A 15,198-nucleotide genomic window follows, 5' to 3' on the forward strand; every position below is an offset into this window, starting at 1 on the left:
CATGCCTGATGAGAGGGAATAAGGTCACAAAGGCCAGACAAGAGGGAAGGATGATGTATCGATCCGGACCAGCAAATATGGACGGGGCCTGATTTTGGTCCGTAGTTTGTTTGCTTTCTTTTCTTTTTCTTGACACCACTGGAGTCACTGCAGCCTTCAATAATTGTACCCAAGTCTGTGACATCACACATGCATTAGGGTGAAAGGTATAAACTATGTATTGCCTTTAATCTTTGTTTCTCTAATCTGTCGATTGTTCACGTCCGCTGGTGACATTTTCATGTAGAAAGGGTGCAAATAGTTTTATCTTTATTAGTCGTTTTACTTACCTCTCTCATGTACACAGCTCTAAAATGTTCATCTCAAGCAGTGTTTTAGATCCTACTAGGGCATACTTTCCATACAGTTTGCCGTGTATATTACGTTACTAACCGAAATGTTACTAAACGACATTGACAGTCAAATTATAACTTGTAAGAATATATTGTTATAGACTGGGAAAATAATAAACGATTATTGCAAGGGGCCCAGAAAAGTTGTGTGCCTTGAGGCCCCATCTATAGCTTTCGGCGGCCCTACACACATAAATTGTTATACGTGTATTTGGATATCTGTACAATAAAACTTTTCTTCAAACTTTTACAGGATACACGATCGCCATAGGCGTTTCAACAAGCTGGTATCACCATATAGCAATGACAATAGTATGATAACGACCTCACACGCATAGAGTGTGAACGTGGACCACTGCGGTAAGCTAGGTTAATACAAACTTTCACAACTACGATCAGTCCTGCTCAAGTTATGAAACTTATTACACAATGAATTTTACCTCATTCTACTCGACTTTCATTTCACAGAAAGAAACATTCTCACTCATCTCACGTGAGCCAGATATCACTTGTAGCTTCCAATCCACCTGTATAATGTCTCATTTTTATAGACAAGAATTTTACTAGTGGCTCCTACTTTCTGGTAATACGACTTAAAAATTCTTTTAAAGGGATATTCACACTTGAGTCAGTGTGTGTGGTGAGCTATTTCAGGGAAACTGTTCTTGATGGCTTTTTTGTGGGGGAGGGCAGGCAGGGGGCTCCATTTCAACGCCTTTTACCGACCGATACCTGTAGGCACCGCGAGGGCAGACGCACGCAGCAGGTCGAGTGGCGACACCACCGACTGGTTAGCGCGTGTGAGCGCCGGTTTGTGAAGCAGTCCCACTGTGGCGAGTAGGGGCGGCAGGATCGGCGGAGTGGCGTGGCTTCGTTCGCCTGAACTTCACACGCCACCATACATCCCTGTACTCTTTCGGTCGTCGGACTTCCTTGAAATATAAAAAAAGGTTTCCGGTTAAGGGACTGGCACATGCAGATTTGCTGTTCACAGCTGAGTGTGATCGTCTTTACCATTTCACCAGACGATTGCTTGGTCTGAGAGGCAGAAGTAAGTCTTTCGCTGCTCATTGACTGTTTAACTGTTCTTGTTGACGTTGCTTTTATTGTCAGATACCGAGGTGACAGAATAATCAGTTGCTTTGTGCTTAGTTGCATATATATGTAACATTATCAAGGCTTGTGTCTTGTTTAATAATGTGTTAACAGTTAAGGCAAGAGCATTGTGTAATTTCTTAGCGACTGGGTTACCCCCTCGATATTGACAGGCGAAACTGTGAGTTCACTGAAACTAAGGCAGTGTCATCTCTAGCTTAATGTCTCCAGTTCCACTGTGAACAAAAAAAAGGCAAGCAAAATCTTCATGTTTTGAGGAAACTCATAAAATTAGAATTGATTAGATACATACTCAAGCATATAATTATGTCTTGCAATAATTTGAAAGTATTTTTAGTTGATCGATCATTACAGCTTGGTTAGAAAATATGTACTAGCCAAATATGAGTGCGCGCGCCAACAACGTGCGGAGACGAGAGAGAGAGAACAACGGATCTTGGATTATACAAAGTAGTAGGCAAGTCACAGCTAGGTTTCTATGTCAAGCTATTCTAAAGAGCTATTCATGGCGAATATCAAATATCACCAGCACATAATGCAGTGTAGGAGGACATGTAACTACAAACCATCCAAATATTTTAATGGCTGCATATCAATATAAATAGCAGTAACTTAAAAATGAAACTTAAAGATTTGCATAAGCGTTCTTCTTAAATAAGAGAAATCAAATAGCAGATGCTTATTAATGGTGTGGTAGGAGTTAACGAGTGTAGCATGCGCCACCTGTGGTGTTAACACCAAACAGCCTTTGTAAGTGGAAAGCTCGATGGAGGGGTTAAATGTTGTACAGCGCCTGTAACTGGGGCGAGACGAGAGAAGAGCGCGACCTCACATCGCTGCGTGGTTGTCCTCGGTATCGTCAGCTGCACTGATGCCGTGACCTCTGGCTGAGGAAACCATCGCTTGCGAACACGTGAACGCGTGCAGGGTGAAGAGCAGACGCCAGGTCTATTTTTGTCCGCCCCATGCCAAGCACGCAGCACCGGGCATTTCCAGTTCTGGCTCGTTCTTTCCAGCCACGATCAGCCCGCGTGCGCGTGTCGTCATCTGCGTGCGATCAATAGTCGGGGGTCGGAGGTCTTCGCACAGCGGTAAGGTCACAAGCCTGGCCTGCGCACATTGCGAACGCCCCTCGCACGGTTACCTATGGATCGTTTGTAAACTGTACACGCACGTGTTGTCGTTAAAGTGCAGTATTTAAATTAACAGCCTTTGTTATATGAAAGTGGAATAGTTGACAAAGGCCAAACTGACAGAACGTCTTACATACTCACCTTTTATGTGGCTTTGAAGAAGTTTCGCATTCAGAAATGTTCATGGCAGAGCAAAGTATGCGAACTTTGACAGGAATTTACAACGCGTTTCATATTCCAGTCATTTGTTGAATTCTTATAATAATTCTTATAATATTTAAGAAAGCATTAACAGTGCCAACAATAACAAAGGTACTGGTAAAAAAAAAATCCTTTATATCTTTGTCCACAATTTTCCCACCTCCAGTAAATTTCATCATCTTTGTTGCTTTATAATATTATAGCTGGGCTCTTACAGGTCCCGCAGATCGGGTGGAGAGTATATTTATTGTAAACAATACATGGGTTTGCCAAGTTGTTTACTTTATGACAGGATTTGAATATGCGTAACATCCAAAGAAAACCAACCGAGCTGACATGTGACCAGTTAAGTATCTATAGAACTTGACACGTCATCCTTACCCAGGTCTCCATACTTGTAAACAAAAGGGAATGGTCTTGTGCGTCACTTCAACGCCTTGTTTATCCTTTTTTGGGGTGTTGTTTGTTGGTCAGTGATTGGTGTTGTAGGTAAGATAGTCGCTATATGGACACACCAGATCGGTTTCTTATCTCCATTCTGACACTCTTTAGCAAGGTTTGATAGAGCTGCTTTTGTCAACGTTGTGTCCACGCAGTTTTGTTTTTTTGCGCATTGAGCACTCAACCAAAACAAAGACTTGAATAAAATGTCTTGTCCTCCATTTGAACTGGGGTCTGCTGTAACTGTTATTACAAAGAGCGACAGCAAACCTTCACAGGTCTAAAAACGACCTCGTGGCCAGAATAAGAAAGATGTTTTTAAAATGGACAAAACTGGGACAAGCTTCACGCTTTTGCACAGCATGTACCATAACATACGAACTTTGAGCTGATTTTTGGTTTACCCCCACCCCCACCCCCCTACAATCTTCCATCACCACCTCACACCCCACCCGACTTCCACACCAACTTTGTGTCTTCCGTTTGCCGACCTGTGATCTCATCCGGTTTGAACGACGTGGCATGAAGCCATTTCTCAGTGGATAGACCATCAAAACGTTTACAAACTCATGACACCCCTGCTTTAAAAATAAAAGTTATCGAGGATGGTGCAAAGTCAGTTACAAAGGCTATGGCTTCACCAATTTACTGCAGCACAATGCAAAGCCGGTAGTTGGGTAGCAATTAACAATTTATAACCTATACAGCAGCAAGAAATAAATCAAAGATCCTCCCCCTCCCCCCCCCCAAAAAAAAAAAAAAGCTGCGAAAAAAGCCCGAGGGTTAGGGTTAGCAATAATTCTCGGTATTATCAAAATATTAAAGATTATCCGTAATGATTACGACTTACCCGCAAGGGGAAAGAGGTATATTTTCTACACCATTGTAGTTTGGAACTGTTAAGAAACCATAATGCATAGAGACGTGTGGTCTCAGCCATCCTTTTCGAGATGTTGGCCGTAAATTGGCTATGCTCAGTTATTTGAAAGCCTGCTATCATTACAGATTGTAACTTTTTGTTTTTAGATATTCTCTTTTGCGTTTGCTGAAAAACAAAGCACGGATAATTTTTCTTCCGTCGCTACGCACCCGTTACTCATTTTCTGTAAACACTAACAGGTATCAGGCACGTGGCCAACTCGAGTTCAAGAAACTTCTTTTTCTTCGCCCTAGTAGTATAAAAACAGCAGTCCACTCAATCTGGTTGAAAGCATTTCAGCGATCCCCGAGACCTGAATGTGTGTACGTTAGGGAATTTACCTGACGAAAGATTGAAGACATGTAAATAGCAGAAAAAAATGTTACTGCTGTTTTAAATTAGATTATCACTGGTTGTGTCTTATTTGCGCCAAATTGTATCGTGTACACTTTTGTATTGCTGAGGATTTGTTCTAAGCTAGGGGATGTAGACTGGCCATGCAATTTTATGGTAGCTTTAGGTGGGAAACACTTTTTAAAAATGTAAAAATCAGAAGAGAATTTTTTTTAGTTCAAAAGTTGCTGTTCATCGCCGTTTTTATATTTACGGTAGATTTCAGATTGTTTATAATTAATGAGTATTACTTACATTAATACTAATTTTGCAGAAATCACATCTGACGACCATGGTGCTAAAACCGGACGGGAGCAGTCAGCAGGTGACACCACAACACCATGTTGCACAGCAGGGCAGCTCGGCCTGCCTACAGTGTCCTGATGGTCGCGCGTCAGTTGTTTATAACTTCGATGCTGGAAAACCCCATGGGTCAAAGGTCTGAACACGTCTTATCTCCCTCCTCACAGTTTACCTCATGCCACATTCCAGAAAGCAACATCGGCAGCTTTGACGACACGTTTTCAGAACTTGGACCAGTGAACAATATCCTTGTCGCGACCCCTTGTGACGGCTTGCACCAAATGACACTGGGGGAAGATTCTTCATTAGCAGCCACATCAGCAAGAGGAGAAAGGAACCCTAGCGCTGTTGTAGCGAATCAAACCTTTACAGAGAGTAAAGACAGCTCTTTAGATGAACAAAAACCTTTCGGAGGAAACAGACATCTACGCGAACAGTGACTACACCGACACCGTATCCAGCGTTGACAGCCATACTTTTCTTCTTCCTGAAAAACGCACCGAGGATGATGCCGAGGATGACACCGCTGATAAGAAGAACTCACTCACGGCTACAGCCGTGGCTTCTCAAGATAATGCTGCCTTCTACAAAAACCCAGCCTTCGCGGAGGAGTTTGGCACTGAACATGCTGAAAACTTTATTGAATTTAGCAGTGCACCACAAGGTGATCTGCTCAATAATGTGACGATCAACAGGTGTAGCGACACGTGTTTGGAAAGCTGCATCAGGCATCAGTGTGTAGAGGAAGTGAACGCAGTCAGTGACCTTAAAGAACGTGCATATCCATCCGAAACTGCCATTTTAGTGGAGAACACAGCCGTTGCTGAGCTCGTGGAACTTTTAAAAGAGCAGTGCCCCAGCGAGTGTGTGGACATTCAGGTACAAGAACTTCACGAACCCGTCTACCAGCCACTCACTGAGCCTGTAGATAAACAAGGATGGATGAACAGCACGGAGAGTCTGCACCAGTACAAGCTACTCAAGCAGGGCCGCTCGCATCTAGAGCCCGGAGAGCATGACCACAGCAGCTTCCGCAGTCTGGCGGCTGAAAGCCTCAGCTCCCTCAGCCGCGCCTGCCAGGTGGCCCTCGTCCACATTCGCACAGACATGGAGTTTGGATCTATGCTTTCAATCGAAGACCACGCCAAATGTCCCGATCAGGACAAAGGATTCTTGCCCAGCGAGCTGGAATCCCTGAAGAAGGAAGGCCAACAGAAGTCGGGTCCCGCCGTGCAAAGCGGGCGCCACAAGCGAAATATGATCTTCATGTCCATTCTGGTCACCCTCGTCTTCATCTCTCTCAATTCTGGCCCGTAACCTGCAGAGCAGCATCAACCACGAGGGCGGCGTAGGCGTGACGTCATTGGCCGCCTACTTCATCCTGTACACGCTGGGCAGCCTGGTCAGTCCCGTGGTGGTCAAGGGCCTGGGCGTGCGGCTGCCCGTGCTGGTCGGCCTGGTAGTGCAGCTGGCTCACATTGGCGCCAACTTGTATCCCGCCATGTGGCTCATGGTGCTGAGCTCGGGGGCTGGGGGTTTCACCGTGGCGCTTATGTGGAACGCCATGTCCACCTACATCGTGCTGCTAGCGCGGGGCGAAGCCGAGGTCAAGCGTCTAACCTACGAACGAGTGTCGGATAAGTACTTTGGCTTCTTTTCCTTCATCTTCCAGTTCAACCTCATGGTCGGCAGCGTCATCTCCTCTCTGGTCCTAACGTTTGGCAACCAAGCCGGCGCTGGAACGGCGGCTGTGGCATTGGCCAACATGTCGATCTCGAATTTGTCGGACGCGAACGTGCAGCACGTTATACCTCCCCCGCAGTAGTCGAAAACGGCTCAGTTTCCTCCAGTGTCGCAGACTGTGATAACACCACTGATTCGGTGACTGTATTAAACGCCACAAAAGGGTCCCACCTTTCTGTATGCGGAGCAGAATTTTGCCATCTTTTAGCTGTCAGCCAGGAGTCGTCTGTTGTCAGCGATGAGACCAAGTATCTCCTATTCGGAACCTTCATGCTTATCATCGTCGTTGCCTTTCTTATCGGCGCTTTCCTGATGGAACCTCTCCGGCCTCATCTTTTGTCACCTTCATCGGCCCCGCTAAAGATGGTCAAACAGCAGCTGGTGTCTTTGGCACGCTTCTCCCGCAACCCTAAGTTTCTTCTCCTGACACCCATGCTTCTGTACTTCTCCATGCAATTCAACTTCATCTGCTCAGACGTCATGATGGTGAGTGGCAACAGTTGTCTTTCTTTGGGATACGGGTTAGCAAGAAGTCTTTGGGTAGGAAGAGAGATTTAAGTTTTTATTCTGGATTATGAGTACACGGTATCCCAGCTCAGGTTCCTAGTGTTTGTATGTTGGGGGGCGGGGGGGGAGAATAGGTTGTTTTCTTAATGATCCTTCATCCTGTTGAGCAATTTAAAGATAAGTATGGAACAAGTAAAGCACGAACGTTGAAAAAATACCAAAGTTGTTGCTATTTTCCCCTGCTTGATATTTACAGGCTTATGTGACTTGCCCGGTGGGAGTGCATATGGTGGGCTACACCATGGTCTGCTACGGCGCCATGTGTAGCGTGTCGTCCTACGTCAACCAGGCCCTGGCCACCCGAGTCCGTCGCAGCTGCTTTATTACTATAGGTGAGTCGCCTTAGCCGATCGGACAACTTTACCTAAGCTCTTACTTTTCTGTACACTCATTCATTGTCTTTCGTACTTTAAGTGAGTGTTAGTCGGCCCTGTTTTACTTAGTAATCAGTGTAAATGAAAAGTTAGCAATGGCATATAATGGTAACGAATTTATTTGCCAGATTTGTTGAAACAAATAGTTCAACATATCCTTAATTGACTTATGCATGCATGATTTTTCTAAATTTTATTTAAGATTCTAATGAACTTTTATCCATATCAGGCAACTGGCACCGTGGGAACTGTTGTCATCAATATGTGAAAAATATTAGACAAAAAGAATGTAGCTGTTATTTTTGGCTATAGTTTAAAAAAAAATGTCAAAGATATTTGAGAAACAGTCATTAGCTGCCTGGAAATGATGTGGCTAAACATTTGTTTAGAACCACAACACGCGCTGTACAAGCCCATCTTTTAAATAATTCCTACTGCTCAAATACTTACGTTCACACGGTGTCGTCGCCTTACAGGAAATGAGATGCTTCCTACATAACGGGCAAATCTCAATGATAAAGCCATAAAGTCCTGCTGTCAGGTTAAAATGTAGCGGGTCGCACGTGCTTTGTTGTCCAGCACAATGTTAAGAGCGCATTCTGGTATTTGTCTTATTTCAGTCCTTGAAAAAATCAAACTAATGATGGTTTTCTGACCTGGCTATGGTGCGAAAGCAAGTGACCTAACAGTCAGCTCGCTTCCCATGGCCACTCGAAGCTCGAACACAGAAGCTGGACCTGAGAAAACTGGGGGTGTAGTTATGGAGAGTCAGTAACTTCCTCGAGCAGCGCGGGACAGAGGAAGAGTCCTCCAACCCCAGGCTGGCCTGCACCTCACTCCCTTCACTAGACCGCCCCCGAGGTCTGTGAGCGGATCTGAGGTTGCATGAAGAATCCGAGGGAAACTGGCAAGTCACCTATACGGTCTCGTAGAGCCAGGCCCTTGCTCAGAGCTGTTTGGCCATGGTTCTCCAATGCAGCATACACTCCAATCCGAATGTAGAAGTCCCTCGGCTCCAAGAAGGAAAAGCTTTAGAAGCTGTCACGGTGAGTAGGCGGAATCCTCTGCCGGCACTGACAGATCTTGGTAAGCGATCCCGGCGGCAGAGACTTCCGCCCCCACAGCTCGCTATGTGAGCCGCATCCTCCCCGGCATGTTACTTGCTCTGATCCGCCTTCTGGCGACCGGATGTCATGGCGACTGCTTGCAACCGTTTTGTGCAGACGAAGTCTTGCGTTCTCTAACGTTTGTCGTTAAGCCACCATCACCGCTCGTTGGCATAAACTACGAAAATTTGTAGTTACAAGAAAATTTGAAAGGGGGTCCGCAGCGTAACGAAACACGTTTCTTTCCAACAATTACAAATTTTCATATTTAAAAAAAAAATCTAGATATTTAGCTCGTTCAATTTGTGCCACGACGAAATCCGGGTTTTCTTGTTGAGCATGAACTGACTTTTTTATTCTAACATCATCAGCTTCACACAAAACTTTATGCTGACAAGTCTGAAGCAGACTGATCTATTGTTTATTCCCTTTTCCCACCAGCCTACATTTTCTGGACATAAAAGACGATTGCAGAAATAAAACGAAGCAAGCTCTGCAGTATTATTGAACAAAATAAGCAAGATCAAATAAACCAAGCTGAATATGTATTGGGGTAATTTTCACATCAAGGACCTTTTTTCCGTGTTACGTGTGGAGTCTGAAAACACGAAAATAGTTTCCTGTCAGATATTGTCTGCATAAAGTTGGCCTTGGTATTTAAGAAATGCTTTGCTTTGTATTGTGACATTTAACACTGCTAGAAGAATTATGAATAAAGCTTTGTTCGAAACCTGCTTCATTCTGGGCCAGCAGTTGGAAGCGTTTTCAGTTATTTAAAAAAGATGGCACTTTTGGGAACTCTATCTAAAACTATCACGCTTGGCCTGTTCTCCGGTGGATGGAAACTGTGTTGTGCAGTCGTTCTTAACACTTCAAAAATATTTTTGTGGATCATCACTTTTTTATAGCTCGCATATGTTCCATACATTTCTCAGATATTTGTTTGTCCCACATAGCATCTCTTCCAACAAAAGTATGTAACCTGTGCAGTCCATTTTTCTCGGAGTATTCCTCTCTTTATTTATTTAATTTTTTTTCACTGCAGTTTCTCAGGAAGTTTCCATCAGATTATCATTTTTCTCTTATTCTGTACACGCCTTTCTTTTCAAATCAATGCCAAATAATGTGAGTGTTAAAATTACTTGCACACTATTTCTTTCCCACATTTTGTCTTGTAAGGTAGTCTACGATTTGCTCATTTAGTCCTGTTGTTTTACTAGCCTTTCAGGAAACAAAAGTTCTGTAAGCACAGGAGATTATATCTACGATATGTATAAACTCGTTATTAATTGTTCTAAGAATAACATCACATGCTATCTCCACGATGATGTATGTTGAGCAGAGCAGAGAAATATTTTTAAGATGATAAATGATATATTTATTTACGGCTGCGAGGAGTCAGTTTCTTCGAATTAAAAATATTCTGAGAGATATTTGATGAAAGAATTAAACCTTAAGTCAATTCTGCAGGAAGAGAAGATTGGCCGGATGACAAAAGGGGTGGTGAGCATGCGTGTAATAGTACCACCCGAGTGGCAAGAATGTGAATGAATAAAATGTTGCTGGACATGGCTACGCAAACATGTAGTTCGTGTTTGAAAAATAAAAACCCCCACCTCCACCCCATTTCTCCACCTTGCTTGTTAAAGAGCAAATCATTACCGTAAATACAATTCTCTTGTTTTACTTGTTCATTGAGTTAGTAACAATCTTCTCCCTTGTTGGTTGTTAATTATCCTAACATTGACATCGGTTCGAAACTTGGTCGAAAACACGAACAGGTTTCTCATCCATGATATGACGAAACTGACTTTAAGCAGACCACAGCATGTTTAAGAATGTTTAGTGTTGCTTTGGTCAGTTCTACACTTCTTGAAAACCTCGATTGCGTCTTTCACATCAATTTGAAACGGATGCATTAACATAAATAAACAGTTTGTTTTGAAATGTAGTGCAACGAAATTTACCATTGGCTTCAACGGGATAAGCATCGATCGCTTGAAAAAAAGGTAGAGAGGGGTGAGGTGTTAATGAAAGGGGAAATGGCGCCATTTGCCTACGCAGTCGTGTCTCGAACACTTGGACCCCGTAGGAAACGTTTTGTATTATTTCGTCCGATCAAATATGGTTGCGAGCAGCCGCCGAGACATCTTGTTATCTTTCTGGGATGAAGATCAGAGACTAAATAGAACCTACTTTTTTTTTTTGCAGCTTGCGCACTGAATGCATCTATGCTTATCTTCTTGAGAGTGTGGCAACCACATCCTGACACCTACGTGCCTCTCTTCATCGTGACTGGTCTCTGGGGCTTTGCTGACGGAATCTGGAACGTGCAGACAAATTGTAAGTCACGAAGATCGCACTTTAACCTTTTTTTTTTTTTTGCCAGCTACTTGTTCTTTTCGCTGGTGCTTTTAGTGTATACAAAGACCTCAACACACTGAACACGCCGATTAGTTCGAGCCAATTTACCGGGTGTGCTGTGATCTTGGTTTAATAAGTACTAGTCAACTTCTAAACAGTGACCAAAGGGACGTAATACATTGAGAAAGCCCTGAACTAACCTGCTCTAAAAGAAGTTACTTCCCTTGGAAAGAGAAGAGCTATTTACAATAATAATACATATTGTATATTAAAAACGTTTAGAATAAGTAAACCTAGAAATGCACAGTAATACCACCACCACACGCGCGCACTTTTGGACATGCACCTTCAAATGTTAACCATGCAGCACCGCAATATATATTTACTGTAATTAACTTCAGACTTCGTCTCGTTTGCAGGTCTCATGGCGTCTATGTTCGCCGACCACTACGAGGACGCGTTCACGGGATTCCGGGTGGGCCAGGGGCTGGGAGGTGCCCTCGTCATGTCGTACTCCCAGTTTCTGTGCATGGCCGTCAAGATCTACATGATGCTCGCAGCTGTCGTCGTTGTCTTTGCCGGCTACGTCGGAGCAGAAGTGCTCATTCGCCGAGACCGCAAGAAGTTACAACGCCCCCACGAGAATGAATATGTCTGAGCGAAGAGCAGCGCACAGTCGCGTGACTACCACTGACGAAGAGAGAACTAATGCGCGAGTGTGTGTGTGTGCGAGGGTGAATGTCCTGCCATGTGGCTGCGGGATGCCGCCGGCTGCAGAACAACGTGAAAGATGAATAACAACTTTTGCTGGCACTTTATTTTATTTGCGAATCAAAGGGTGAAGCAAAAGGAGAGAAGAAATGAAATGAGATTAGTGAGAGAAAAAATGGAGGGGTGAGGGGAGATGCAGAGTGCCGTTAACGTTTCTAAGGGCCGAAGGTCACATTGTCGACTTGCCCTAAAGTCTAATTGTATCGGCAAATGTATAAACTAACAAGTATGGACTTCGTGCAGTAGTGTTCAGCTAAAATCCGGTGACCTGAATGTTCGCCCCAAAACCATTTGTTCCTGCGACCAAAATTCATTTCGCCAAACTTGGGCAAACGTTCGACGACATAAGTACGTGTGCCTGATGCATGACAATAACAGTTTGTATTTAAAAATGCATGTCTCAAACATATCTGTCGTATACACAAATGGCCGTATTGTACTAAAATCTTCCCCCAAACTATTTTTTTAAAAATAATACTTGTTTTTCATTCATTGAAAAGTGAAAATCTTGTTTGCGTATATGTATATGCCAGGGTGTATTTACTTAAAGCGAAGAAAGCAATTTTGATATTATAGTGTATTTCATGACATACGTAATATGTATGTAATGATTAAAGCTTGTTTCTGCTGAATTCCGTATTTGTGAGCTACAGTGCGCGGAATTACAGAACCTAGTTCACGGGATCTCCTCGGTTAATCTAAGTGGGAAGAATCTCTGTTGAAATAGTTTTACATTTTGACAATGTACTGAGCTGCTGCCGCTTTCTTTTTTCATATCTGCGGAAAAGAGGCAGTGCATTTTTTGTCTGTTTCTTTTTTAACCTTGCTTATTATTTTACATGTAACGCTTGCTTTTGACGAATGTTTTAAAAATTATAATCATTGCCTTTACTATGAAAGGACCTATTTTACTTTTCTTTCTCATATTATCAAAACTTTCAATCTTGAGTTTTTACACGTGTGTTTTCATTTGACGCTTGGTGAACATAATTTTTTTCTGCCGAGTTTAACAGGCAGTCACAGCCTCCTTTCAGTAGCGTATCCTTGACCATATGCATTGACATCCTCTCGTTTGTTTCTAGTCACAAGCACGGCTGGTTCAATGTCAGGGGTCAGTTTTTAGCAGACAGTTGAGACCTGTTAGTGTCCACATCGTTAAGGTCTCAACACTTTCCTAAGTTTAGTGTTTGTTTACTGTTCTTATCGCTTTTGGTCTTGCCTTACATTTATATATAGGCATCCAGCTTGTATGGCAAACTCAGTACATCGCTGTCTGTAGTACATCATACATAATTTATTTAAGGAAAAGTGAGGAGGAAACATTAGATAATCCCATTAAGAAGTCGGATTCATAAGGGTACAGAAACAAGGGTAATGTGTGTGAGCAAGAGAATTGAGAGCTCGTTATTCCTTTCATCATGATGTTTGTAACAAGTACGTTCATACTTGTTATTTCTTTTATGAGGATTGAAACTGGAGAGTTCGTGGAACTGATTTTTCTGAAATTATCGCTGCATGTCGTGCAGTATATTTAGGCTGTTTTCTTCAGCCATTTTATCATTAAATAATTTGTCATGCAAGATGTCATAAAATCCTAATGAAATGAATATATTTAATATATTGTGAATACATAAATGTTCAAATATTTTAAGCTTATTAAAGCATTTTATTTTCAAACTTCATTTGGAGTGTTTAATTTTTACAGAATGAAGTAAAAACAATGCGTAAAATGTCGAGGGAATGCGTGAGTGCTTCATTAGTATGGGAACCTTTCAGTAGTGCCAGTACTGTACAATGATTTATGTTTAATCAATATCTGCAGCAGCAGAAACACGACGATGCCATTCTCAGCAACTGCTTATGAGATCCACGTGCTGTGTGCTGTTACACGCCATGAGTACATGTTACAGCCCCGGTTTTCAAACTGTGGTAGGCGAAGGTATGACGGGTGGCACGCGACCACCTACACTAGTATATTTGTAAAGGGTAGGGTTGGGAGGTGCTACTCGGTCATTTCGAATTTTCGAAAGTGGTCTTCGTCAGGAAAGTTTGAAAACATGGGTTTTGGGGCATGATTATAATATTTTTTCTATCTTCTCGGCCTTTGGAACTTTTTAATAGAGTGAAAGAGGGGACAGCACTTCTGTTTGTTACAGTGTGTCACTTATATCATAAACGTATCGTGCCCATACCTCGGTGAAGGCACAGAGTTAGAAAATGAGGGATGGGGAAGACAGCATGAGATTTTAAATTAGGAACAACCACGCCTCGTTGGCTATGGTACTGCTACTGCGAGAGAGATAAAAATAAAATTTGTATTCTTTGTGATTTAACTAGCCCAATGTTCACTGGTATGAAATGTGGTCTAGTAAAAATAGTGAACAGCATTTGCTGGATGCATGCTTAATGTGAAAGGTGAAGAAATCAACTAGTCAGACTCCCACGCTTGATAACTGATCGGTGAACGAGGATAATGTAATTCTAGAACTGTCATTTTGACCCTGCTGGTAAAAGTAATCATGATGTATTCAGTTTCCAGTTATTGGGTAGCAATAATCAACAAAGGGAGTATTTATTTAGATCAATATAATTATGTAAAACTAAGAGACATTATAAGAAATTATGAGTAGTTCGGGGCAGAAGAAATGAAGCGCTGAGCATTTTAAATACAAAGTTTTTTCGACTTTTATTAGTGAATGGACAGAATTACTTGTTGCTTCCCTTGGGAAGCCAGGCGCATGTAATGACTGGTTGATACTTCTTCTCATTCTTGAACTGGTGCTGGAGGTACTAGTCGTATGGGATGCAGCAGAAGCGAATTCATCCAGCGGGGCTGGTCTTGGGAACCCTCCAGTGGACATCATGTCCTCTTCTTCATGTCACACCCAGCGTGATGCTAATATCTGCCTACCAAAAGCATGTTAGGAACAGAAAGAAATGAGCTCTTAGAGTAATGATCTAACTAATTAGAACATCAGCTATTTAGCACCACAGTCTAGATACTAGCGACTGTGTGAGGACCTACATCCTGGGAATCGTAGCTAAGGGCAGGGGAGACGAGAAGGAACGACGAGCATAACGGAGTTAAGGTTCCTGTGACAACTGCGTCATGTTGATTGTCAATAACAATAAGTACAGCGGGGAAACAGTTAAGTCGTATTACTCTTGGACTAAACGTTATTAGAGTATTGAAGACTATACCTCCCTATTATTTATCACTTGTCCTCAGTCGTCAGTTCACTTTGATCAAACAGCACCGTGCTTCATGGCCACTGTCACTCGTTTGTCAAAGTTCACCCCGTCTACACCTGCTGGAGTTTGAAGGGGACTCGTCTGGCACAGATAAGGGGCTGATAATCGTCCCTCAGTCCGACT

General features: G+C 42.8%; 1 protein-coding gene across 1 annotated transcript; it reads left to right on the top strand.

Moving 5' to 3' along the window:
* The first annotated feature begins 1,208 nt into the window (after positions 1-1,208).
* Positions 1,209-13,503, top strand: LOC112560689 (protein unc-93 homolog A-like). Its single transcript, XM_025232709.1, is given in 9 exon segments — positions 1,209-1,443; positions 4,870-6,206; positions 6,208-6,618; positions 6,621-7,127; positions 7,405-7,540; positions 8,203-8,228; positions 8,472-8,628; positions 10,900-11,031; positions 11,472-13,503. Coding segments are annotated over 8 exon segments (2,523 nt in total). The 5' UTR covers positions 1,209-1,443; positions 4,870-5,291; the 3' UTR covers positions 11,711-13,503.
* Positions 13,504-15,198: the final 1,695 nt, after the last annotated feature.

Source organism: Pomacea canaliculata, linkage group LG1 (assembly GCF_003073045.1).
Source record: "Pomacea canaliculata isolate SZHN2017 linkage group LG1, ASM307304v1, whole genome shotgun sequence".
NCBI lineage: Eukaryota > Metazoa > Mollusca > Gastropoda > Architaenioglossa > Ampullariidae > Pomacea > Pomacea canaliculata.